This window comes from Balaenoptera ricei, chromosome 11 (genome assembly GCF_028023285.1).
Source record: "Balaenoptera ricei isolate mBalRic1 chromosome 11, mBalRic1.hap2, whole genome shotgun sequence".
Taxonomy (NCBI): domain Eukaryota; kingdom Metazoa; phylum Chordata; class Mammalia; order Artiodactyla; family Balaenopteridae; genus Balaenoptera; species Balaenoptera ricei.
Genome location: NC_082649.1, coordinates 61,954,466 through 61,982,372, shown reverse-complemented (window position 1 = coordinate 61,982,372; position 27,907 = coordinate 61,954,466). Strand labels below are relative to the sequence as shown.

The 27,907-nt window shown below is 44.1% G+C and overlaps 1 protein-coding gene and 1 long non-coding RNA gene across 4 annotated transcripts in view; one reads left to right on the top strand and one right to left on the bottom strand.

The window, feature by feature from the left end:
- LOC132374907 (uncharacterized) overlaps positions 1–27,907 on the bottom strand; it is a 172,015-nt gene that overhangs the window by 109,052 nt on the left and 35,056 nt on the right. The window lies entirely within an intron of this gene.
- ENTPD3 (ectonucleoside triphosphate diphosphohydrolase 3) overlaps positions 4,392–27,907 on the top strand; it is a 34,206-nt gene continuing 10,690 nt past the window's right edge. For all 3 annotated transcript variants that reach the window (XM_059937598.1, XM_059937597.1, XM_059937599.1), the window contains exons 1-7: positions 4,392–4,460; positions 5,266–5,317; positions 8,695–8,822; positions 16,468–16,585; positions 23,938–24,088; positions 26,230–26,389; positions 27,309–27,545. In XM_059937598.1, the coding sequence (XP_059793581.1) occupies positions 5,278–5,317; positions 8,695–8,822; positions 16,468–16,585; positions 23,938–24,088; positions 26,230–26,389; positions 27,309–27,545 (834 nt within the window). In that variant the 5' untranslated portion in view covers positions 4,392–4,460; positions 5,266–5,277. The remainder of the gene's footprint in view (positions 4,461–5,265; positions 5,318–8,694; positions 8,823–16,467; positions 16,586–23,937; positions 24,089–26,229; positions 26,390–27,308; positions 27,546–27,907) is intronic.

The following is a 27,907-nucleotide window of genomic DNA, read 5'->3' as shown; positions in this document are numbered from 1 at the left end:
ACCCCCCCACCGTGTCCCCCACCTCTTATTGAGGATTTGAGTCTGTATCCACTGAGAAATGGATGGCACAGAAGTGTCTATTAAGGATGGGGTTGACACAGTGAGATTTGTGTTTTGAAAAGCGGAGGCTGGTAGCGATGGGAAAATGAATCAGAAAGGGAGAAATCGAGACCATTGTCCATATCCAGGAGAGAGAGAATGGTAGCTTAGACCAGTGGTTCTCAAACTGGGAAATCTCACCCCTCAGAAGACACTTGGCAATGTCTGCAGACATTTTTGGTTGGTCCACTGTGTGTGGAGGGATGTTACCGGCATTTTGTGAGTGACCATCAGGGATGCTCCTTAATCACGATACACGGGACTGTCCCCAGAGCAAAGGATTATCTGGCCTGAAATACAACTAGTGCCTAGACCAAGAAACCCTTGCTCAGACTGTGGTGGTGGTGGAGATGGAGTACATATTGGAGAGATAATTAAGAGGTTAAAATCAGCAGTAATTAGTGACTGATTATGAGGAAGGAGGGAAAGATTACCAAAGATAACCCTCAGGTTTCTGGCTTGCCCATCTGGGTGAGTGGGGGTGCCATCCACTGAAATTAAAAATGTTGGAGGAGGTGATGGTCCGGTGGGGGAGGATAAGGAGCTCAGCTTGAAGCCTAGTAAACTCAGATGCTTCTAAGACATCTGAAGAAGTCAAACAGGCAAGTCTCTAAGTCTACAGCTCAAGGGGGCAAGCCTGAGCAGGAGACATGCACTGGAGAGGCTTCTATGAATAGAACACAAGCCGTGGGCATGGATGAGATTACCTAGGAAGAGAGTACAGAGTGACGAGTAAAGAGGGCCCGGGACTACATCTTGAGAAACTCCTGGCAGAGGAGCACAAACCAGCAAAAAGCATCTGGAGAGGTGGGGAGAAAATCAGGGCATGTCACATCCCATAAGCTTCGAAAGAGCCTGTTTCCCCTACACCTTCTCCAGCATGGAGCATCACAGATCCTTTGTGGTTGTTGCTGTTATATTCACTAGTTTGTTGTATTTTTTAGATTCCACATATAAGTGATATCATACAGTATGTCTTTTCCTGTCTGACTTATTTCACTTAGCATAATGCCCTCCAAGTTCATCCATGTTGTTGCAAATGGCAAAATTATTTTATATATATATAGGCATATACACACACACAAACACACACACACACACGTATCACAGTTTCTTTATCCATTCATCTGTTGGTGGACACTTAGGCTGCTTCCATATCTTGGCTATTATAAATAGTGCTGCTATGAACATTGGGGTGCATGTATCTTTTCCAATTAGTGTTTTTATTTTTTTCAGGTATATACCCAGGGGTAGAATTGTTGGGTCATATGGTAGTTCCATTTATAGTTTTTTAAGGAACCTCCATACTGTTTTCCACAGTGGCTGCACCAATTTACATTCCCACCAACAGTGTAGGAGGGTTCCCCTTTCTCCACATCCTCGCCAACATTTGTTATTTGTGTTCTTTTTGATGATAGCCATTCACAGATATTTTTAAGCTTTGCTAAACTGATCAGTTAAAAAAACCTTATTTATTTATTTATTTATTTATTTATTTATTTATTTAGGTTGCGCTGGGTCTTAGTTTCAGCAGGCGGGATTTTTAGTTGCAGTGTGTGGACTTCTTAGCTGCGGCATGCATGTGGGATCCAGTTCCCTGACCAGGGGTCAAACCCAGGCCCCCTGCATTGGGAGCACAGAGTCTTACCCACTGGACTACCAGGGAAGTCCCCCAAAAAATCTTATTTAAAGATATTAAAGTTTTAATTGACAACTTTTGGATAAGTAATGAGATTAAACGTCTTTGCCATGTTTATTGGCCATTTATTCTTTTTAAATTGGCCAGTGCTTGTCATTTGTCCACTTTTCTACTTTAGATATTCATATATTTCCATAGATTTGTATGACTTCATTATATATCATGATTTTTTACTCTTTGCTATCACATTCTTAAATAGTTCCCCACAGTTGATCCCTTTTTTTAGGGGGGTGTCTTTTTCAAGGCAGTTGTTTTACATTTTTATGGATGCAAGTTTGTTTACTTTATCTCCCTGCTTTAATCTCATGCTAGAAGAGGCTGTTCCTTCCCAAGGATCATAAAAATATCCTCCTTTATTTTCTTAGTATATTAAATCCTTTTTTCTATTCAAAATTTTAATCTACATAAAATCTATTTTTATGTCTGATGAGTGACTGGGATTTGTTCCAAAATATGAAAAGTAGAGGTTTCAAAACTAATTATTGGATAATATGTTCTTTCAATTTCCTCTTGATGCTATACTAGATCCCATACCCATTAACTAGTCTGATACTGAACTATCTCTTATGTTCTTCAGCTCTCTTGGTATATTCCTGTGCCCAAACCAGGCTGTTTTAATTACTGTAGCTTTATAGTATGGTTTGATGCCTGGTAAGGCAAATCTGTATTATTTTTAAATCAGGAAAAACCATAAACCTTTGCGTATGTATGTATATGTATGTATCTGTGTTTGTTCCTGCATGTGGAGGGTTGATGGGGAAGTGTGTGTGTGTGTGTGTGTGTGTGTCCTTATACATGGAAGGTTGAGGGAGAAGTGCCTTTGAATGACTAGGACTAGTTGGGGAGCCGCAAAGAAGTGTGAGATAGTGCCTGGAACAGAGAGTTTCAGAGAAGTTTGGAAAAATAAAAGTAGATTTGGGGTCTCAAAGGAGGTGGGTGCTCACAATTCCAGGGCCTGTAGATTGAGGAGAGCATTCAAAGTATGAACTGTACCAACTGAATTTCAAGGCCCTTTAGGCCCAGGCAACTCTTCTCAGCTCCTGGGAAACCACTGGGGATGTTAAGGTCAGCGATTCATCCCTCAGAGCCAGTGTTACTGACCCCAGGCCTAGGTGCAGCGTCAGCAGCTGTTTGTGGGTTCATGGTCCCCTAGGTGCAGAGAGTCCCTCATCTTTCAATCCTATGCCTTGTGTTTCACTGACCCACAGCTTTCAATGAAAAGAAGTCTTGCAATTTAGCAAGTATTTACTGAATGCCCCACTGTAGACTCCGTACAAATTTCCTGCAAGGGTCCGTGTCCATCAGATTCGGGGTGAGTGACTGGTGCTCTTGCATGCCTGTGTGTGTGAGTATGTGCACGCACATACACACACCCAGACCTCTCTGGTCTCAGAGGTCTCAAAACGGGCATTGTTCTCTGAAGGCCCTCTTGCCTCATGAAGGGTTTGGCCCTACCTGCACAGGACAGAAAACTAGTGGTGCACAGGGCCTGGCTCCCAAGGACATAGTTGGGGCCTCAGCAATTCCTTCCAGACATTCAGGAACCACAAAGAGGGATGATCCAACAGAAGCCTGCTTCTGGGACTTCCCTGGTGGTCCAACAGTTAAGACTCCATGCTCCTAATGCAGGGGGCCCGGGTTTGATCCCTGGTCAGGGAACTAGATCCCACATGCTACAACTAAGATCCCGCATGCCGCAACTAAAGATCCTGCATGCTGCAACTAAAAAGATCCCGCAGGTCACAAAGAAGATCCTGCATGCCCCAACTAAGACCCAGCGCAGCAAAATAAATAAATAAATATTTAAAAAAAAAAACAAAGCCTGCTTATGCCTCTTGCTGGGATCATTCCAAGAGTCCTTGGGGGTCACTCAGAGGGGCCAGAAGGCTACCTGCTGCTGAATTAAAAACAGACTCCTGGGGCATTTGAATGGCTGCATTTTTGTCATCTTTCGTATTTGGCCTCTTCCAGGCAGTGCTTGCCCTGAATTTTGGCCTAATGACACACATATAAAATGCAGTGGGGGAGAGCACTGCTCAGTAACCAGTGAGAATGTCCCTGGGCATAGCCAAGGTGGTTCTGCTAAACTATTTGAGAGGGAACGTCTCTGTATACTTTGCTCTCCTGGTCCAAGTGACCCAGGGACCAGTCTGCTTACTTGCCTCACCCCCAACATGACAGTTGTTTACTTGTCTCGACTTCACAGAAAGGTGGGGCACAGGGCCCACCTGTGCATACCCACGGAGTGCCCAGTCTCTGCCCTGCCCTGCCCCCACTTCCCCTCCTCTTAGGCTTGGGGTAACAGTGGTGGAAACTAAAAGACAGATCAAAAGGCTCTTGGCCTCGACATTGAAGAGGGCGGCAGGCAGAAGACATCGCCCCTGCCCCACCTTCCCCAGGTAGGTTCGGGCGGGATCGCGGGTGGAGAGCCAAGGCCTCGCCGCGCCTCCCGCCCCTCCCCACCCCCACTTCGGGTGGTGATGAACTAGAAGAGGGAAGGTGAAGAGGTGCTTGGCCTGGACCGGCGCAGGGGACGGGCCCCGGACGCGGCAGCCCCGCCCCCGTCCCGCCTCGCCCCGCCTCCTCAGGAGCCTCCTGCGCTCTGGCCGCCAGCTGGCACTGCGGCAGCGCCAGTCGCCTTCCTCGGGTCGTCTGCGCACAGGTGAGGACAGAGGTCCCCGTGTCCGAGCCGCCGCGGAAGGAACGGGAAGCTTCGTGAGGCTGAGATCTGGGAGGGAAGGAAACGGAATCGGATTCCGCAGGGGGCCGGAGGGAGGGACCGAAGGACGCGAGCCCCACATCCTCGGGCGGTGGGGAGGTGGTCCCCGCCGTGCCGGGAGAGGTGGACACGTCTTTACCAAGCGCTTCTTCGGGTCCGAAGATGCGCTGGGCGTTTGGATGCCTTGGCTGTGTGGAGACGCAGCCCAGCGTGGGGCCTCCCATATCCTGGGGCGCTGGATGCCGGGGGCCCCGACATCCTCTTGCAATGGTCGCCAGCCAGCAGCCACAGATAACCGTCCTGGGTCTTGAAAGGGCGACCTCGGGCTCGCGGGCCGCGAACACACACACAAGCCTCCCTTGCTGGTGTGCTTTGAAGAACAGCCCTTCCTCAGGCTGTGAATGTTCATAATAGGTGAAGGATTTGTTCTTCCCCAGGAGGTGTGTACAGGTGGGAAAATCTGCAGGAGAAGCTTGACTTCTTAGAAATCTTTTTGAGTTTAAAATTCAGCAAATCCGTTCTTCTTCCTTTCCTTCCATTGGTGGGGGGGCGGGGGGGGGGGAGTTGACCTTAGAATGTAAGCCCAGCTTTGGGTCTGTCTTGGAAGTTCTAGGTTCATCTGTCCCCCAGAAGCTTTTCCTTCGGTAGAAGTGAAGTGGCTTTGTGTTTTAACATGGTGCAAGTTTTTGGAACTTCGTTAAGTCAGGGGCCACGGAAGCTCTGTCATTCTGTGTTCTCTCACCTGCAGCTGGAAGGAGAGATGTTCACGGTACTGACCCGCCAACCTTGTGAGCAAGCAGGTTAGTATCGCTCAGCAGGCAGCAAATGTGATTTTGTCACATCACCCGAGAATCCCAGCTTCAGCCCACAGCTCTTCATCCATGTCCCCAGCAAATGACGGTTTAACCTCTTTGGTGTGAGACTCAGTCGCTCACCGGGCTTTCACCACCCGGCATTCCACAGATAAAAGTAATTCTTTTCGTCAAAGCGACACAAAACAAGGACTAACATGCTTGTTTCGCTTAAATGGTTTTTCCGGTTTGCATAATCCATTAATTTGGCCCTTGTCGTTTCCCTTACCCAGCTGTGTGTCAGGTCTGCTTTAGAATATTGTTGATTTTGTGATGAATTGTAAAGCACTTGGAGAGCTTGCCTCTCTTCCCATCCCAGTGTTGTTTCTGGCAAGATGCCTACAGCACCCCCCCGCCCCCACCCCCGCCATGGGTCAGCGTTCTTACCGCTGATACTGAAGGCACATGTGTAGAATGCTCACACACACACTCACACACACACACTTCCAAGCTTGCCCTGCCTGCCTGCCTGCCTGCCTCTGGAGCACATTTTGGAGTTGCTCATGTGGAAGCCCAGAAGGGTCTGGCCTCTCCCCTTTCGGGAGGCACCTGGTAATTACAGTGCTTGTCCAGCCCTAATGACAGCACAGCTCTAGGCTGCCTTCCCTAAATGAACGAGACCTGGTCTAGTCCATTTTGCTTTGTGATAGGCTTTTCTGCTGGGGCAAGGGTTTGCTTAAGGTAATCATAGCTTTTTACCTGAAAACTGCTAAAGCACAGAGGACTTCGGAGGCCAGCCTCCTGGCTGTGGTCAGGAGACTGCTTACATATCACCCCCACTCCCGCCCCGTGGACAGATGTTCTTTAGTGGTGCCCCTAAATTGGGTATTCAAAACACTTTGAAATTTTAACACAATATACTGTAAGGTCACACATACAGACTAACGTTACATTCCTTCCAAAGGACAAGTTTAACATGGCAGATTAAACCTCTACCTTGTCTTGTTAGGGGAAAATAAAAAATCCCTTAAACTATAACTGACACTGGCATATGCATTGTTTAAAAGTTGATGCAAAAATTTGCCTCTGTGGATAAACCGGTTTCTGTCTGGGTCATATCCTTTGATCTGGAATCACAGAAAGGTGATCCAGGACCCCTTCAGGGGCTCTTAAGGTTAACTCCACAGTGGCTGGCCTCCCTCCAGGTGCTATGACAAACGATTCTGCAATGAGTAACTTGGTGTACAAGTCATTTAACACACTCGGGGCTAGTTCTGTGGAATAAATTCCCAAAAGTGGGATTTTGAGGCAGATGGTATACACATTTGCAATTTTGATAAATACTGACAAGTCCCCCTCCAGTTCACTCCCAGTGACAAGGTAGGAGAATTAAGGTGTTACAGACCACCTTTGACATCAGGAAGTGTCTGTGGCAGCATCTATACTGCAGGGGAACCAGATGAGGTGGTAAGAGTTGGCTGTTCTGAGCTATTGAGACCCACTGCATGACTGGCCTCCCCAAGTAGTGAGCATTGTGATGAGATTGGATATTGAGGCTGAATCTAACTCTATATGGTAGTATATACATGCTCTTTTTTTTTTTTCTTCCAAGAAAATGTCTCCTAGAAATAATGAAGGAGTAGTAAAGCATAGGTTATGATGATCTAAAAGTATATGTTCTGGAATAGGACAGGATCTACCCCATTGCTATTCAGTTGAACTTTCTGTGATGGTAGAAATGTTCTGTAGCTACACCGCCCAATATGGTAGCCACTTCAGGTTACTGAACACTTGCAATGTGGCTAGTGAAACTGAGGAACTGAGTTTTTAAATTTTATTTCATTTTAATTAATTTACATTTAAATACACAATTAGTGAGAGAAATATTTGGATTCTCTGAATTCAGTGATCTTCCTGTTATGCTAGTGTTTATCATATTTCAGCCATTTGAGTGTCACCACTTATGTTTATGCTGTAATAGTTCTACCAAGACTATTATTTAGTCAATATTTTAATTAAATGTCTTTTTATCTTTTTAAAAAATTAGGTATAATTTATATACAGTGAAATGGATAGATCTTAACTTGTGTCCCTAAATTAGGTATTCTTGCCTTCTGAAAGGATTATGTTTTTTGAATAGGGACAATTTATAAGAATCTTTTTTTTTTAAAAGGGAAATTGTACCTAAGGAGCTGGTTTGCTTTGATTTTCAGTTTTTTCCAAAGAACTTTGGAAAATTTGATAAATTTTGAAAAACACACGCACCCATATACCCCACAATCCTATTAAGATGTAAGAGCATTTCCATTACCCCAGAAGGTACCCACGTGTTCCTTCCCAGTGGACCCTTGCCCCAAACCCCCATGCAATCACTGTTCTGATTTCTGTCACCTGCCTGTTTTAGAACTTAACATAAATGGAATCATTTCAGAAAGTTTCTTTCTTTTCTTTTATTTTTATTAATAAGTATATTTGCTACTTTATGAAATTTTCACTAGCCCACTGATTTGTTAAGACCCAAGTAAATATTTGCTCATAATCATCTAGTTAAGAAATATTAGTTTAAATTTAATAAATAGAAATAGTCCATTATGATACATTATATATTACTATATAATGCATATAATTATATAATTACCTTTATTCAGAGGCTATATATTTAGTTGAAGACTATTCATATGCTACATTCTTCCTTTTGCTTTTAAATGGATAGATACAGTTTACATAGATAGATATAGTTATGATTAAAATACAAATACCAGAGATTATATGACCACTTTGGGAGGGAACATGTGGATTGGGGTCTAGTTACTCTTTGTTTGTGAAGATGTAGGGGAGACCCTATGCGTTTACTATAGACACAGGAAAAATGACTGAGGTTGAATTCTTACTGGGAACCCACATATCTTAGGAATTCAAACGCGTTACTATTTGCTTGACGGTAAGTCACCATGTACTGAACTTTATAATCATTGATTACATCTGAAATACAATATGAATTTCTTTTTATTTATCTGAGATTATTTTCAAATGAAATGTTATATCACCTGCTTTAATAGAAAACCCATAGTTTTCAAATCTACATTGAAACAAATGTTATTGTAAATCATCTCAGGGATGACCAGTAATATGCATAACACACTTCGGGAAATACCAGAGAACTAAACCATGCATACCCTCCCCGCAAACACTGGTTTAGTCCACTCTTTGGAGGAAAGATAAATGGGTATTGAGCCCAGTTGCTGCTCTAAAAGTATTGGTCTCACTAAAGCCAGAGGAAGTGACTTATGCATGTGGTTAAGCATCCAGTCCACAGAGTCTACAAAGAAGGCCAGGACCTTGTTCCCAATTCCCCCTCATGTGTCTTCTGGGTCTCCCCATTTTAGGCCTCAAGGCCCTCTCCCGAATTTCAGCCATCATCACCTTGGTTTTCTTGCTTTTGAGCATTGTGGTGCTTGTAGCTGTCACACTCATCCAGATTCACCAGAAAGAGGTTCTCCTTCCAGGACTGAAGGTAGGTGTGAAGGGGTTGGCATTGAAGGGAAGAAATGGGCTCTGACATCAATGATTCTAAACTCATGAGTTAGAAGAGAAGAAAATTCTTGCCCCTTACCTCTAGCTGGAGCCAGGGAAAGGTGGGGTAAGAACCCAGGGAGAAAGACTGGACATGCTGGGTTTGTGATGTTTGAGGTGAAAGATTGATAGTGGTGACACCTTCTCCTAGGACTGTGAGGTCTTGCTTTGACTCCTGACTGTTAGAACCAAAGCTAGACTCTGTAGCCAAGAATTATAGATGGCTACCAAAGATTTACCAGCTTGTCAGTTCCTCTAGATGACACAAACTTGCTCATGAGTGAAGACCAGGAGACCCGGGCTCTTCTTCTGGCCTAGGCTGGGTAAACAAAATCAAGGACCTGAAAGGACTTCTTGAGCTGTGTTGTGCTACCTCTGTTGAGTCTAGAAGTATGCCATGATCCCTCTGACTCTTCCCCCCCAAAATTACTCAGGACCTTATGCTACGTTCCAGAAGCCTCTCTCAGCTCTTGATAAGTCCATCCCCAAATGGATGGTCTCTGGTAGGCTGAGAATTGTATGCATCCCTTCTGCCTTGGCTATTAAGGGTGATAGGAGGTGATCCCATGAGAGACTGTCAAATGAAAGGTGAAGAGAGTCAGTGAGTCCTTCAACCTTTTTGGGTAGAAGTCAGCAAACTTTCTCTGTAAAGGGCCAAACAGTACACATTTTAGGCTTTGAGAGCCGTTTATAGTCTCTGTTGCATATCTTCTTTTGTTTTTGTTTTTGTCTTCTTATGACTCTTTAAAAATATGAAAACCTCTCTTAGTTGGACAAGGGCCATAGAAGCTATGTTATTTGAATCTCATTTAGTATTTATCCTTGACCTTAGAGTCCTTTCTACATCTTCCTGCTGTTAGGGAGTGTTCAAAGGCTATATCTGAAATAGAGGTTTTTAAAAGGTAAAAAAGAAACTAATATTGCCTTGGCTGCATGGGTGAGTTTGCTCTACCATCCTGAGTTCACTTTTCTAAAGGATTAAAGTAAAATCTTATTTATTTATTTATTTATTTATTTATTTAAATTAATTTATTTTTTTTGCCTTCGCCGTGCAGCTTGTGGGATCTTAATTCTCCGACCAGGGATCCAACCTGGGGCCCAGGCAGGGAAAGCGCCAAGTCCTAACCACTGGAACACCAGGGAATTTCCTAAAAAAATTTTTTTAAATTTATTTATTGTTTTTGGCTGCGTTGGGTCTTCATTGCTGTGTGCAGGCTTTCTCTAGTTGTGGCGAGCGGGGCTCTTCATTGCAGTGCCGGGCGTCTCATTGCAGTGGCTTCCCCTGTTGTGAAGCACAGGCTCTAGGCATGCGGGCTTCAGCAGTTGCAACTCTCAGGCTTAGTAGTTGTGGCTCGCAGGCTCTAGAGCACAGTCGCAGTAGCTGTGACGCATGGGCTTAGTTGCTCCACGGCATGTGGAATCTTCCTGGACCAGGGATTGAACCCATGTCCCCTGCATTGGCAGGCGGATTCTTAACCACTGTGCCACCAGGGAAGTCCCTAAAATCTTTTTTAGATAATGGAATTTGGTTCTTTTATAAGGTATTTTACTTAAGATTCTCAGCCCCCCATGAATAGCATGAATAAAAAAGAAAAATAAAAAGCCTTATGCAGCTGTCTAATGGTGAGAGGAAAACAAGTTACCTGGTTGTCCAAAGACATTAGCTAAGGCCTAGAGAATCTGTTTTCCCAAGTTCCAGGCACTGCCTTCTCCTATAAACTATATAAAATCAGGATTGCAACTAGGGGAAATACCATCCCCTTACACTTTGTAAATTGCTATTCAGTTGAGTGAGCATTTTTCCCTGAATTATCTCACTGAACTCTTATACCAACTATGGAAGGAGGACAAGCACTGTCACCACCACTTTGCAAGTGAGGAAACATAGGTCTGACCAGTGGATGGCAGGACCAGAACTGAAACCCGGACCCTCTTGTTCCCACGGCTCTCTTCACTTAATTCCCGCTGTTCCTTGATCCTAAGTTCTGAACAGGGAACCCAGGAGGAGATATTGGCCTCTGCTGGGAAAATACGTCCTCCTTTGCACAGGAGGGAAGGAGGGAGGATGGATGCAGAGGCAGGAAGGTGCTGAATTGGAGGAGGAACGTGCCTCCCAATTGCGGAGAAGGCTGGTTCCACTCTTAGACCCCAGTAACCATTCTTAGACCCCAGTACCACCCTTAGACCCCATAAATCAAACGAACCAGCTCTAGCTGCGTTCCAGGTATATCTCTCCATGGCACAAGGGAATGTGCCCACCAAGAGTCGTGCTTCCCTTCTAAAACATGCTGTGGTGCCTGGGACCCCAGAATCCAGGGTCTGTGTGGGCCTCCTGCTGAGGGCAGACCTCACCACTGGTCTGAGGGGTGGCAAAGGGGCAGTTGCTTGCAGGGAGAGTAGACAGAGCATGGGTGTGGGGTCTGAGCTAGCCCACCCTCTACAGTCAACACACAGGTGCATGAGGCTGTTTACTCTGTGGATTTGCCTGGGGATGGGAAGAGGACAGGTGGGGGTGGGGCAGGGCAGAAGTCTTCATTTATAAAATTTTCCCTCAGGCCCTTTAAAAGTGAGGGATGAGCTAGTTAAGGCAGTTGTTTTGGGAGATGAGAGGTAAATTCAAACTGGAGGGATATAGAGGAATTAGAAGACTTGAAGAATAAACTGAGTACAGAAAAGTGGGTCCCCGAGCAGTATGGAGGGCAATGTTGAAGGAGGAGACCACACGTTTAGTTCTGTGTCAGAGGGGTTCCCCTAGTCAAAGATGCCTGTGCAAGATGGTCATCTGGGGGTGACCCCAGGAAGAACTGTAGGGGGATGGGAAGTGAGACAGAAGGGAAGGCAGCCAATGGAGGGGCTATTACCCAGCAGGTTACCACTGTGGGCAGCTGGAGCTGTCCTGCCAGGGATTTCTGGGAGCCAGTGCAGAACTCTCACCTCAGGGGTGTCCTCTGCCATGGGCGTATAGAACATCTGCCTCACAGTCATCCTACTCAAGGGCGAATTTACACACCAGCTTCCATTAGTCATTGGTTGAGGGCTGCTCCCTGGGGAACATTAGCTCTCTAGTATTTCTGGCATATTGTGGGCTCGGGTAGGTTCAGCCAATGGAGACAGCCTTCAGGCAGGTAGAAAGTGCATGGCTGGATGTCACAGTGGTAAGGTCTGAGGGCTTGTGGGCAGGGAACCCTCAGTGACTGTTCCCTGTAGATAGATTATTATTATTCCCACTTTGAAGATGAGAAAACAGAGGAACAGAAAGGGCAAATAGCTTCCCACGGTTACACAGATTGGAAATAGCCGACTTGGCATAGAAGGAAGAAAAGAGAGCAGAGAACATTGGCCTTAGGCAAGGGTTTGGAAGGACCAGTAGATGTACCCTCACCAATTAGCAGACAGTTCAGAGAGGGGGTTTTTAATCTCTTCAGAATCTCGCTGTCGGGCCCCAGTTGTAGGGGACAGGAAGTTGTATAACACAGGAATATTGGCTCAGAAGGCCCATTCTGCTTCACTGAGTGGGTTAGTTATAAGAAAAGACAGATGTCCTGGGCCAGCTGAAGTAGGAGCAGAATGACAGCTTGGAAGGGGGCGTTCCACATGCAGCTTTTCTCAGGCTGCCCAGAGACCTTTTCTTTTGTTTTGCAGTGTGTGCTAGGGGCAGGAAGGGCAGTGTGGAGGTGGAGACCAGTGAATATAAAGGCTTTTTCATTGTTTATGTTTTCATACCTTGAGCCTTGCTTTGCCTTTTTGTGTGCTGCTGACAGTTGGTTTTGAGGGGCCAGCTCCACAGTGGCCTATCTGAGGGGCCCTGGAATGTTCCTCAAGACCCACAAGAAAAGTCATGATATCTGGCTATTAAATCCAACGTTGGCGTACCTAACCTTGGTTTATCTGAGTGTAAAAGCGGAACTATTAAAACTTAGCCAACTGTGGAAATATCCCCAGTCCCTTTTTCACTGTCACTGGTCTGACCTGCTCTATCAGCTTGAAGAGTAAACATGATGACGTCGCCTTTATTTTTCACTCAGCACCCCCCACCTCAACCCCGCCGCTTTATTATCATTAAGTCCAATATCTTCCTCTTGAGGTTTCGCCCTCCTAACCGCGTCACAGTTGTTTAGAAGCCCTGGAGCTTCTCAGACCCATCTGATCAATACCCCACTGCCATTGCCACTCGCAGCCACATGGTGCCACTGTTGAAAAGGGGCCTGCAGGGTCCCAGGTTTCAGGGACACTGCTTTTCTGCCAGTCAGATCCCCACCTTGGGTCACATGACTCTCCAAAGCACAACAACTGGGCCAGGCTGTGTTAAAACCATTTCCTTCTAACCCTCATCCATTCTCAGTCATCAGCCTGGATATCTAGTGCCCTGTGGCCCACCCTGGTTTACCTCTTGGAGAACAAGAGTTGGGTAATTGGTTTTTTCCTTTCCAGAAGGCCCTGGCTCCTTATTCAAATTGGTGATTCTCCTCTCCAGCCAGATCTGCACACCACTTAACCAAGAGTTTGCTTCTGAGGGTCTTTTGTCTGAACAAAGAAAGTCTGCCGTACCATACCAGACACCTTCTTATTAATCAGTCATCCTGTTAAGACTTGTTTTCCTTGGAACTCAGTGAAAGCACAGGGGCTATGAGTATGGGTTTGAGAGTCAGTTAGACCCCGGCTTGATCCCAAGTCTGTGACCTTGGCTAATTATTTAACCCCTGTGAGCCTCAGTTTCCCTATCTGTCAAGTGGGGATGATGATAACACCTGCCTTACTAAAGCCCTTTGTGCAGTGCCTGGCATATCATAAGTGTTCGCCAAATGTTTATTACTACCACTATTCTCATTATTATAGTAAGAGTAATAATGATGATGATGACGATAATGATAATAATAATAATAATAAACACATCTAAGAAAGCTGATCTTATGACCTTTGCTTTTGCTTTTGTTAGAAGCTCACAAAGTTCTTGAGTTTTGGACCATGGGGTTCATATGTTTCCTTTTGGTTCACCCACTGACTGTATCTTCAGTTCCACATTCAGACCATGTTTGTTTGTTTCTTTTTCTGACACTGCATTAAACAAAAGGTGACTTAACGCTTTTCATCCAAACATCACCCACCTAGCTGAACTGAATGAAATTCACTCTCCCCTTCCCCCTCCCTCCATGGAACCACACTGAGTTGCACTGATCTAGGCAAATGAGCTCTGAAAACTGATTAAAGACCAATTTTTCCACTTTTGAAAATGCCAGTGAACGATGGTGGGGTGGGGGTGGATCGTCTTAGTGCAAAGTAGCACTGGGCCTCAAGGCTGCCCCTGTCACCACATCAGCAGGCGCCCCAGGGGCCGCCATTTCTCCTGCAAATCTCAGAGCAAAGTCTCTGGTTGCTGCCCATTCTGGTGAAAACTGAATCCCATTTTCCTGGACTTACAAATGAGAATGGACATTCTTCATTCTTTCTGATCTTGGCCCAGCAGCCTCGAGCATTCTTCATGAAGGGTTGAGATAAAGAAGATTTGGGGACAGACAGGCACCCTCTGGAGTAGCTGCCCTCTTATGCTCTCTCTCCTCTTATCAGTACCAGGCATGGAGGGGCTGGTGAGCAGCTCGGCAGCAGAGGGAAGGAAAGAAAGCAGACTGATACAGAGGCTCAGACCTCTGGAGTGCCTGGTTTCCTTCAGTTTCAACCTGTGCTTTAATCTCACGGGGAGCCTCTGCCTGGAACAGATTGTGAACAATGCCTCCTCTGTTTGCCATGGGGGGTGTCATGTCAGGATCCCAGGCAGCACGCATCAGACTGAAGAGCTGAGGTGAAGAGGCTATTCAAGTTCAAATACCAATGTACACAGGATGTTCTATTTTAATAGAATGGAGAAGCTGGAGTAACATTTTTTTATTTGCTCCTATTTCAAATGAAGCAAGCATTCGTGATAGAAAGTTTAGAATCAGAGGATTGGTTAAATCAGCTACTGTACATCTCATAGTGGATGTGATGAATGGCTTAAAAATCATGTCAGTATTTTTACTGGTAGGGAGGGATGTTCATGATATACTTTTATTTATTTATTTATTGGCCACGCTGCATGGCATGCGGGATCTTAGTTCCCCGACCAGGGATCGAACCCGTGCCCCCTTCAGTGGAAACGTGGAGCCTTAACCACTGGACCACCAGGGAAGTCTCCCATGATATACTTTTTAAGTAAGAAAAGAGCATTGGAGAAGATTATGTGTAGTGTAATCCTGTGTTGATTTAAAAACATATGTCTAAACACATATGTGTATATGTAGTTGTATGCACAGAAGACCATTGGAAAAGATATATAACAAGGTGTTAAAACAGTAGTTGGATTTGAGGGGTGTTATTCACTTTTTTTCCTCTTTTTCTTGCTTTGCAATTTTATTTATTTTGCTTCACTGATTTTTCTATATAGCCTGTATTTACTGAGCAGCCACTAAGCATCAGGCAAATGGTCTCCTATTTACTTCTAAAAGGAAGTTGTCTGAAGACAAGGGAACCCAGAGAGGTTAGGTCTCTTAGGCAATATCGGAAAAGTAGGAATCCATCTGATTTGACCTGCCTCCAGAACCCAACGTCATCTTCCCCTCTGGGACAGGCTAGGCTAACTCAGTGGTGGGGGAATTGGGGAAAAGGTGACACCCAGAAGCCTCTGATGCCCTGGGCTGATTCCAAGCCCAACCAGATAGTGACCTAGGTCAGCATAACTCATTCCAGTGCCCCTAGGCTGCTAATGAATGCTCCTTCCTAGGCAGGCCTGGTCCAGGGCCTGGGCTGGGCCACACCTTCAAGCGAAGCTCCCTGGCACCTGCCTCAAGCTGCATGAGATGGCTGGCAATACCCTCCTGTCCATTTGTTCACACACATGTCACCAAAGTGGGATAATATGTCAACATTCATTTGTATTTTAGTTTTTTCCTCCTTAAGCAGGAATACTTTCATTCTGAAGGCCGATGCAGATATCAGTGTGTCACTCCCCTGTGAGAACTTCCTACCTATGGTTTCCTTTTGGTTGTTTATCCCAGGCTGATAGGCCAGGAAGTTTGGAAAATAGAGGGCAGCAGGTGACTGACTATTCACTGTACTCCTGAGACCAAGGTGGCTTCTGACCGCACCCCCCCCCGGCCCCCCGCAGAGTCTGGATGAGGAGGAATCAGGAGACTGTCTTTGCATGCAAGATCTTTGGGGTACTCATCTTCAACCTTGGCTGCATACTGGAATCACCAAGGGAGCTTTAAAAACTGTTGGTGCCTGGCTCCACTGACAGAGATTCTGATTTAATGGGTCTCAGGTGCAGCCTTGGCATTGGGAGTTTCAAAAGCTCCCCAAGTGATTCTAATGTGAGGCCAAGGCTGAGAACTGCGGCCTAGAACACCTGACCCATCTCCCCCCAACCCCTCCATCCAGAGTCCATGGAGACAAAGCTGGTTTAGAGAAAATAGTTTTTTCTTTTTGGTCAGCTCCTACCTAAATGAAGCAGTGTGGGTTAAGCTCTTGGGAGGACTCAGGGTTCTCGGTGGCCCCCTGGGAAAAGGGGTCCTCAGATGCCTGTCTCTGACTCTCCCTCCCCGCCTTTTATTCAGTATGGAATCGTGCTCGATGCCGGGTCTTCCAGAACCACAGTCTACGTGTATCAATGGCCAGGAGAGAAGGAGAATAATACTGGAGTAGTCAGTCAAACCTTCAAATGTAGCGTGAAAGGTAAGGCCCAAGGGAAGTAAGGGAATGTCATAATGTCCTTCAGAGGCCTGCAGGAGTCCTGAGATGCTGCCCAGAGGCAAGGACTGAGCACTGGGCTGGGTGTCGGGGAAATATGAGACCTTGAGTTAGTGCTGCTACTCATCAGTACAGTGACCTCAGGCCAGTCCCTTCCCTTCTCTGGGTTTCAGATTTCTCATCTGTAAAATGGTGGGGGGGTGTCAAGAACTGTGAATGGTGTGAGATTCTACCCTGCACTTTCATGGATGCTGGTGGAAGACCCAAGACTCCTGGGTCAGAAACAAAGGAGAGTTTATTACTCACAGAAACAGCTGTAGCCCGAGTATCAGCATTTTCTTGTGCTGGTTCTGAGCCCCAATTTGCACAGGATGATGTAAAAAGGGCCAGATGGTACCTGCTCGCACAGTGGGTTATGTTACAGAAGAGGAACCCTGAGATTAGGGAATCTGAAACATTTATAATGCGTACCTGCCTTTTGCTCTGGAGGGAAACACTATATCTTCTGAGCCTGTTCATTATGCAAATATCCTTGAAAAAATAGTCCAGAACAAAGGCAGTCAGTGCCTCTGCTCATAATGCATAAACATGAGAAATTCAAGGAAAACTGTATTCCAATAGGAAAATTATATTCCAGTTGGCTGTATATGGTGGGGAGGTGGGTAGAGAGAGATAGACAGAGATGGACAATCTGTAAACCAGTAGGCGTTTGTGGCTCTGTTCCAGTAAAGCTTTCTTTATGGACCCTGAAATTTTGAATTTCATATAATTCTCAAATGCCACAAAATATATTAAAAAAAGATTTTCCCCACCATTTAAAAATAATGTAAGAATATCTTAGCTCACAGGCTGTATAATAGAAGGTGGTGAACTGTATATGGCCAGTGAGCTGCCGACCCCTGACACAGAACAGCATCAACATCTTTAATGACCCTCCACGCACTCCCTGCCTCCTCCACAACATATTCGGAATGTTAGATTGATGGTTTACTTGTTCTTCTTTAGTTTTGTCCTTATGCATTTAGTTTTTCCTGGTTTTGAAAATGGAATCAAGCACATATTTATTTAATTAGAAGCAAACGTTTATTCTGTAATTTGCTTTGTTCACTACCACTGGGTTTTTAAGATTCATCTATGCTGCAATGAGTAGCAGTATCTGGTTCATTTTTCCCTGTTGATGGATATTTGTATTTCCCTGGTAACTAATAAGGTTAAGTATATTTTTATATATTTATGACTCTTTCTATTTCTGTGAAATGCCTGTTCATGTCTTTTGCTCATTTTTCTACCAAACTGCTTGAATTCTTCCTTTTGAGTCCTAGGAATTCTTTATCTATATTCTGAATATGAATGCTTTGCTAGTATTATTATCATATTGTTGCTAATATCCTCTCACAGTTTATGGTGTGTCTTTTTAATTTCTTCATGATATCTTCTGACGAATAGAAGTTCTTAATTTTTATGTAGGTACAATTATCAATCTTCTCCCTTTTGGTTTGCACTTTTGTACATTTTATTTAAGAAATCCTTCCCTATCCTGAGGTCATAAAGATATTCTTCTATCAAAAGTTTTGGACTTCCCTGGCGGTCCAGTGGTTAAGACTTCACGCTTCCACTGCAGGGAGCATGGGTTCAATCCCTGGTCAGGGAACTAAGATCCTGCATGACGCATGGAGCAGCCAAAAAAAAAAAAAAAAGTTTTATAATTTTGCCTTTTACAATTAAGGCTTTAGTCCACATAATCAAGCCCAGTTAGTGAGTGTGTATGTATGCACCACCCTCTTTAGAGCATTATGATCTTTGACTTGGCCTGGATCTTCCCAACCAGTATGTTCTGAATGGGTTACAGGGATACCCTCAGCCTATAGGACAAGTTATAGACTGTGAACCAGTCCTCCCAACCCAAGCAACCTCCTTCATTTCCCTCAATGAGCTGCCCAAATAGAATACTTTCTTGCAGGTCATGGCATGGAAAAAGTTGGGAAGCAGAATTAGCCTTTCCCATAGGGAGACCAAGCGTCTTCTCTGGATAACCAGGGTGCGTTCTGATCATCTGCCCTTCCATGGAGGGCAGCCAGGAGCTCGCCTTCCCTGGGACATAGGTGTCACAGTTAAGATGTCCAGACAGAGTCTGGGATGCAAGGGAGTGATTAGCAATCCGCACCCATGGAAGGAAGGTGGAAGAAGGAGGATTGGACAGAAAGAGAAGTCAGATTGCAACCCAGGCCTGACAGAGCTCCAGCCAATTAGAGATGTCCTGCATTGGGTATGAATGGCCTGACATGGCTGGGCTGTGATCCCCCCATCACTGTCAGTCATTGGATGTTGCCATCCTGGGAAGAAGATGTTGAGCAAGGCAGCTCTCTGCAGCTGAGGCAAACCCCGAAGGAGCTAACTGCTGAGACACTAAGCCTTTCTTTGAAGGGGCATCTGCATGGCACCTCTCTGGGCTCCTCACAACAGGGGACTTCCATGTTTTCTGAGTACTCCTTGCATTGTTGCCCACAATTCATAAGCGGCAGCACCGTCGCTCAAACTTCAGCCAGAGATCCCATCTCTGTTCTCCTAACTTCTGAGCCATTTCTTCACCCCCAAGCATGAAAGAGGATGCTTTCTTTAGGAAAGAGAGACCAGTCATTCCAAGCGGAGAGGATAGTGTAGGACAGTGATTAAGATGTCACCTTATCCCTACTGCGGGAACTCTAGAAAGTTATCTAACCTCTCTGAGTCTTGACTCACTCATCTCTAAAATAAAAAGCATAATAATAGTAATACCCACCCCACAGGAATTATTTGAATATTAAATGACATAATATATATAAAGCAGGTAGCAAATGCCTGGCATACAGTAGGCACTCAATAAGTGTTAGCTATTATTAATTATGGGGCACCACACTTTAGAGTTCCTGGTGGATATTCTTGCTAAAAGGTTATTCTAACACAGTTGTAAGATCTGCCTCTATACCCGGGAGGGCAATTCAGCCAAGTCAGTCCTGATGGCCTCGGACTGTAGAAAGAGGTGGCACTTTCATGGGAAGGGACCCAGGCAGTCTCTCAGGGGTAGGGGCCCTTGGCCCACCCTGGATGTGATTTAGGGGAGGGGCAGGGTCACGGAGCCCACACCACATCCATAAATGGATCTTCCCTTTGATCACAGTAGCCTCAGGGATCCATATATACTCGCAATGACCAGAAGACCAAAAATTACAGCTCAAATTACAGAGTTAAAGTTTGGCAAGTGTCATCCCCTGGAAGACAGGCAGCTTCGGAAGCATAATTTGGGTTTCTAGTTTCTCAGTTGCAAATTTCCCCAGGTCTCCCCTGCCTTGGCCAGTTTGAGGGGTTGGTGAGTGCTTTCTTGCCCAACAGTGTTTCCCGAATGCCCAGGGCCTCAGAAATTTCTTTCTCAGGGGGCCCCTGGTGAGTATCCAGTCCTCAGGTGCTGTTTTCCGTGAGTTCACTGGGTGCTGCTTTAGCTGCCGGTCCCCATGCTGGTGCCTGTTGCTCTGGCTGCTTGTTTTAAAGCCATTCCCTCAGGGTCACTGGTTCCTTGCCTGCCCCTCATCTCTTCTGCAGGAGGCACTGCTCATGGTTCCTGCTGCCTTCTCTCACAGGCAACATTCATGTTTTCCCTTTAAACCAGCAGTTAAAAATTCTTTAAACTCCACTAGAGCCTAAACTTAACCATCTCCTCCACTGAAATACCTTAAAAGAGTTGCTCTAGGGACCAGGCCACTACAGTATTGGAAAGCATCCCTTGCTCATGTCTTTTGCTTTTGTCCCACCTCAAGTAAGTCTTGTGCCAGCTGTCCAACCCTCTCTTCCCAGATTGGAATAGCAGTTTTAGCTCTTTTCTTGGGATTGTGGATCCCAGTATCCCATGAACCTATGAATCCAATCTCCTTTTCCCTCTGGGAGGCTTAAGGAACCTTATGCAAATAGGCCCCCGAGGGGCATGCTCAAATACCCCACATTTCCACATTCTAGCAAGGCTCCTAACCTGTTCCTATCCAGAGACCAGCTCTGGCAGAATATATTTTGTTTGCTCTAGATTGGACTACACAATCCCCTTACTATAGTATTGTGAGCTGATGTGAAAATCTCATTGATTGATTGATTGATTGATTGATTCATGTACTTAATAAATATTTATTGGGCGCCTGCTGTCTGCCAGTAACTGTTCTTGACACTGGGAATTCTAAAATAACCAAAATATACAAAGTCTCTGCTGTTACAGAACTTACAGTCTAATGAAGGAGACAGAATAAATGGGTATATGATGTCAGGGAGAAGTGCTGTGAGGAGAAACTAAGCCAGCTAGGTGGATAGAGAGTGATCATTCTATTTCATGGGAGAGCAAAGAAGGTGATAGCTAAGCAGAGACCAAATTGAGATGAGAGAGTGAGCTGTGCACCTGTTTGAGGGAAGAATGTGCTGAGCAGAGGGCGTGGCAAAAGAAAATGCCAAGAGTGACAGCTGCTCAGCATTTTCTAGGAAAAGCAAAGGGGCCGATGTGGCTGGAGCAGAACGAGTAAGAGAAACCAAAGTGAGAAATGAGGCCAAAGCTGTCACCGAGGCCAGCTCATAGAGGACCTTGAGATGCAGTAAGGGGTTTGACATTTACTCAAATGAATTTTCTTCAAAGTATATTAGGAAGCCATTAGGAGATTCTGATCAGGGAACTAACACGATACGACATAATTTTAACGGGTCACTCTGTCAATGTAGAATACGTAGTCAAGAGACTAAGATCAGAAGCAGGGAAACCAGGGCTATTAGAGCAGTGCAAGTGGGAGGTGACATTTTGGTGGTCTGGCCTAGACTGGTGCTTCTCAACATGGGGCGATGTTGCCCCCCAGGGAACATTTATCAATGCCTGGGACATTTTTTGGTTTTCATAACTGGGGTTGGCCGTGCTGCTGGCATCTAGTAGTAGAGAACAAGGATGCTGCTAACCATTGCATAACTCACAGACAGCCCACAAAACAAAGAATAATCCAGCCCAAAACATCAGTAGTGCTGGTTGAGAAACACTGATCGAGAATGGTTCTGGGGAAGGGAGTGAGAAGTGCTCAGATTTGAGAGGTATTTTGAAAGTAGAGCCAACAAGATTTTTATGATAGATTCAATATGCAGCATCCTGGTTGATGGTGCCTGAACATTAGTTCTGACCTGAGTAACTGCATGCATGAAGGTACCATCTCCTTAAAGTGGGCAACACTGAGGGTAGAGTAGGTTGGGGCCATGGCAGGGATTAAGGAATTTGGTTTCAAATATATTAAGTTGGAGATGCCTATAAATCATCTAAGTCAAGGGACAGCAAACTTTTCCTGTAAAGAGCTAGAGGATAAATATTTTTCATTTGTTGGCCATATGATCTCTGTTGTAACCATTTAACTCTCCCACTTCAGCATGAAAGCAGCCATAGACAATATGCAAACAAATTAGCATGTATGTATTTCAAGAAAGCTTCATTTATGGACACTTGCACATGCCTAATAGGATACACCCTAAGGACAAAAAGAACTTCAAAAAATCTTAAATTGTTTTCAATAATCCTATAATTGGTGGTAGTGCTTGTCATACTGAGACTGTTGTGTGTGGATTGTGAAATAAAGCAAATGAGTTATTAAGTTGGAGGGGCTGGGAAACAGGCTAGGAAAAGGAAGATAAAGATACAATATCAATGAATTCAAGGAAGAACTTGAAGTTTTGAATTAGAAATACCGCTAAGAATTCATGATGTGTTTTCTCTTGAAATAAAGTTTTCTCTAGGTCTGTCTTCTGGAAAGGCTTTCAGTAAGCAACCTAGCTTCCAAATTTTGAATGCTAAATACTGTTACTCAATAAAAGAAACCAGGATTCCTTGGAGAAACAGCAGATTCCAGATCTGGGGCAGGAAATATATAGGTCATTGATACATCTCATCATATTAGAAAGCAGAAAAGTTCTTAAAGGTTTCTGAGATCATGTCAAAAGGACTCAGCTGCCAAATTGAAGAGAGCGCCACTGGACAAGATAGGCCACCAATAAGAATAGTAACTGCAATGAATTGAAACATATCAAATATATCTTTAGATTCATATGCCCTTAAACAAACAAACAAACGAACAAAATCCCTTATTGGTTAAATTAGGTAGATACTAGAGATGCAATCTATATTTTTTAAGCTGGTAAATAAAGGGAAAGAATCAAGCACTTATCCCCTGCCTTCCCTGTACAAACTGTACTGTAGGGTAATCAAATAGTTAACGATGAGGAAGTTTTCCTTTTATAAAAGCATTTCAGGTAAAAAGTGAAGCAAGAATGATGGAAATAAAATATCAGCATTTCATAAACCCTAATGAATGGAGTAATGAATGGATCTAAGCAATGATCATTGATGCTTGTTAACAGCACAAAGAGAGAAACAACCAGATGCTTGTGCCTCTTATTGGAAATGCACATCCCTATAAACTACTCTTTCTGAAAAAGTTCAAACCTGAATCTGATTAAGCCTCTGCATTCAGTTACCAATTTATAGAAAAAAACTGGGACCAAATAACATGTTAAATGAATCATGGGGCTGCAATCAGCAAATTCTAGACTGTGGGAAACTGTAAGACAAATGAAATTGCAAGGAAAAAAATGTTTAATTACAAAGAAAAATTAGAAAGGGGGGGCAGAATCTATATATTAAAAGAGACTTAAGAGACATGCCAACCAATTATAATGGATGGAATTTATTTGGGCCCTGGTTCAAACAAACTAGAAAGAAAGAGAGAGGTGGAGGGAGAGAGAGGGAGAGAAAAAAATATGAATATGGAGGAAATGTGAACCTTAATTAGATATTTAATTATATTAAGGGATTATTTTTAACATTTTTAGGTAGAATAATGAGACTATGGTTATGTTTCTTTAAAAAAATTCTTATCTTTTAATGATACATACTGAAATATTTATAGAATGAAATGATACCATGTCTGCAGTTTGCTTCATGAGGAGAGAATGGGAGAGTGCAGATGGAGCAAGACTGATCATTGTTGAAACTGGAAGATGGGTGCATGGGTTTGTTATACTCTTCTCCCTACTTTTATTTATATTTGAAATTTCCATGATGAGAACTTTTTTTAAAAGCAGGTCTTGGCTCATTACTTTTTTCACCTTTGTAATTCTTTCCTTCCATATTTTGGGAATTGACTCATCTGTGTGACCACATGGAACTTAGCACATACACAATTTTCAGCCCCCTACAAAAACCCATTAATTTCCAGAGCTGATTTATTTTATATTTAAAAGTTGTACTGCTCTTGTTGGTTCCTGGGAAGGCTAAGAAGTGCTGACTGCTTGCTCTTCAGGCTCTGGGATCTCCAGCTATGGAGAAAACCCTCAAGATGCCCCCAAAGCCTTTGAGGACTGCATGCAAAAAGTCAAGGGGCACATTCCAGCCCACCTCCATGGATCCACCTGCATTTACCTGGGGGCCACAGCTGGGATGCGCTTGCTGAGGTAAGGGCTGGAATGGCACACAGGAGCCCTTTGGACCAAAATAACCAGGAATGTGTTGAATTCTTTCCAAGAATGTAACTCTATTTCTGGGAATAAATCCAAAAGAAAGAAGCCCATATTCTGCCATAAATTTAGGCTTTAAAAGTTGGGAAACTTTTAGTCTTTATCTTAATACTCAGAAAGAAACAGTTCTATATTTGATTCCCTTCCCCATGGTGATTTTACTGAGAGCTCTGAAAATAAAAAAGTGACATGAAATCTAATCATGGGATGTACCTCTAGTTTTCCAGAAAAGTAGAAACTGTTTTTGACTCCTGGTATTTTAACACCTGTGGACAACCGGCTCCACTAAATGCAACCCACTATACTACTAAGCTGTGTAGCTTCTACCCATGTACAAAATGTCACTGAGATCTGCTTTCAAATAATGGGATTTCTGCTCCTCACCCCAAAGCCTGTGGCGTTACATAAAAACAAACATCTCATTTCATTCAATTAAGCAGTTCCTTCTAAATTTGTAGCCATGACTTTTAGCCCAGTTGCATTGTTTTTGAATGTCCTTTCTCTTCATTTTTTTCTCCATGATAATATTTCCTTGACCTTGAAATAAAAGAAAAATAGTTTTTAAAAAAAAACCATCAAACTTAAATCTACCTAAATTAAAGGGTAGATGCTGCCCTAAACTTTGATAATAAGGCTTTCTCCCCAAAAGATGACACTCATTCTGCTTCAAAGCCACTTTGTCTGTGATCCCAGGAATGTAAAATTACATGTATTTTCTTCATGTGGGCATGAAGAAAATACAAAGGAACAACAGAGGCACTTTAAGATGATCATCAAAAAAAATCATGAAGCACTCTCAGTTGGACTGAGCCCTTTCCTTGTAGTTTTCCTCTCTTTTTTTCTATTCCTATGTGCTGGTTGACTAAGTAGAATGCGGAAAGAAGTCAGATTTCTTTGCTTACTCTTGGAATCTGCAGTGTGTTTTCAAAATTATTGTGTTTACCTGAAATAGAAATGTCATAGAAATCCCCTTCTTCTGCCTTTTCTTTCTTATGGAAACACAGAACCCAACTTTTTCTTGGTTGCTTTTTTCTCCCAGTCCTCTCGGTGAGAAATCATTCAAAGGCTCTGTAATTTATAGCCCATGACAAAAACCATGGAATACAAAAGTTTGCCAGTTGGGGAAAAAGTGAATGTTGCATTTGAATAAATTAAATATTAATGCCTCCTTGTGAAACTTTCTGATGGTGATCCATTTCTTCTGAGGAACTAGTTGATATTTTAATTGCTAGAGAAGTCAAATATAGAAAAAACAATAATTTGAGAATCTCTGGGATGGGAATTAGTAAAACTAGGAAAATTCTTAATTATTTTCCAAGCAGTGATAATTTGCTACTGAACTGGAATGGACTTCTGCTTGTAGCATTTCTCTTTCTTCTTCTTCAGCCAAGAGTGAGCCAGTGCCCCTGGCTTTCTTAACCCACTGATGAAAGGGAAAAGAGTCTCCCAAGTGAGCTTTCTTTCATAAAATGGCAGCAGATGAATGATAGTATTACTCTACATCATGGGTGACATGAACACTATGTTACCACTCCTCCATGGGTCAGCACACTAATGAATTTCAATTCAGTGACAGCCATGATGGCCATCATATCCCCTCATGATGAAGCCCTCCCAAAGAGCAAAGCTGGGACAGCTGAAAACTCAACCCTCTTCCTTTCCCCCTCCCCACTAAGCTCCCCTTCCTTCTGGCCTGATGAGGGCTTCTTTATATGGTGCCCCAAGAGATTACTTATGCCACTCCTATGCCTTCACCGATCTCCTTTCCTCTGCTGATCTGAGACAGAGCAATGGTGACTGAGTAGGAGGCTCTTTTCATTAGCTGGTTGCTAGAGAGAGGGATAGGAACAGGTAGGGGAGGAGAGAACAAGCGGTATTTTTACTGGTAGCTATTTTCCTGCTTGGCAGTTTGACAGGTAACAAGTGCATCCTGCCTTGCCTGGGAGGCTTCAACTTGTACAGGGGGTTGCCATGTCTTATATACACCTGGAAAACTGTCCCTGCCTGAAGGGGATGGGGGGGTTATTTTAAGATTGTTGTCTGGGCACTCAGCCTTTTGTGTTCTGTGCCTTGCATAGGTTGCAAAACGAAACAGCAGCTAATGAAGTCCTTGCGAGCATCCAAAACTACTTCGAGTCTCAGCCCTTTGATTTTAGGGATGCTCAAATCATTTCTGGGCAAGAGGAAGGGATTTATGGATGGATTACAGCCAACTATTTAATGGGAAATTTCCTGGAGGTGTGTGAAAACAAATGCATGGTTTTTAATCTTGCTGTTTATCCTGTCCCCTGTGGTTGGTAACTTAAGCAGAGGTACACGCCAACAGGGCCATCTGTCCTGCATTGTTCCTATCATGTAATGAATTAGGGAAACATCTATGATACAACAGCTAAGAAAAGACACGTATAGCTAGGACAAAGCCGTGGATCCTAAACAGGACCAAATGCATGGGGGAGGGGGAATATCATCATTTTACTAGCTAATAAGAAATTAGAGGCAGGGGAGGATCTAAATCTAGCAGTGGGCTATGAGTCTTTTGAAGGACACCTGGAAAATGACGCTTCCAAGAAGTCCCATAGCCATCTGGAATTTACAGAGCCCTCAGGCAGCTTTCTTCCCAACTCATTCTGTGTCCTCAGGTCTCCTCACATTCCAGTCTCCATACTTCTTGCTCCTTTGGTGCAGAGGACACCATACTATGTTCAGCCTAAGACCTATTTTCTTCCCCCTTGAATATATTTTTAATTAAATTAAATTAATTTAGTTAATATTTTGGAAAATTCACATAAAAATCCACATTTCTGCCCCCTTCACTCCCCAAAAGTTGGAGGAGCTGGTCACAGCAGACTCACATTCCTGCATGGCAACAACCAACTGGAACAGAGTATAGCTGATGCATTCCCCAGTTTGTCCCAGGCCCCACCATTCCCTACAGTCTACACCTCATTCCCTATTGTCTACTCACTCATTTATGTTGCCTGTACAGTCCCTGTAAGCATTTGAGTTCACCACCCCTGAAATAAAGGAGAGATCTGGCCCTGAATGCTTCCCATGTCATACTTCTTAGCAATAAGAGATGGGTCTTGGGTGAAGAACCCTAGCCAATCAGAGATGGTACCTTTGGTCTTTTTTCTTGTTTCTTTTTCCCACTGTGTAGAAGAGCCTGTGGCATATGTGGGTGCATCCGAATGGAAAGGAGACCACAGGTGCCCTGGATTTAGGCGGTGCCTCCACCCAAATATCCTTCGTGGTGGAAGAGAAGAACGTGGGGCTGAACACCAGCGACATCGTGAAGGTGTCCCTGTATGGCTATGAGTACACACTCTACACACATAGCTTCCAGTGTTATGGCCGGAATGAGGCTGAGAAGAGGTTTCTGGCAATTCTCCTTCAGGTACCTGAGCCACGGGGCAACGGGTATTCCCTCAGGGGTCTTAGCTGAGAGGAAGATGCCTTGCCTTCTGGGGTCTGTCCTTTCCACTCCAATTAGAAGGTGGATGGAAACTGCAGCATTTTCCTGTGTACTTGTGGGCGTCCAAGCTCTCTCTCTCTCTGATGTGTTGACCATTTCCAGTGTATTTGAGTCAGAAGTCCAGGGAAATTCCAGAGCTCCAGATGTTTTATAAATGATTCAGGACTTGGGATCCCTTTATGGACACAAGCTGTTTTAAACCAGTAGCTAAATAAACCTGAGAATGTTGAGACTCCCCTGAGTGCAGACAAAATAATAAAAGTGGTCACATGGGAAATGCTTGC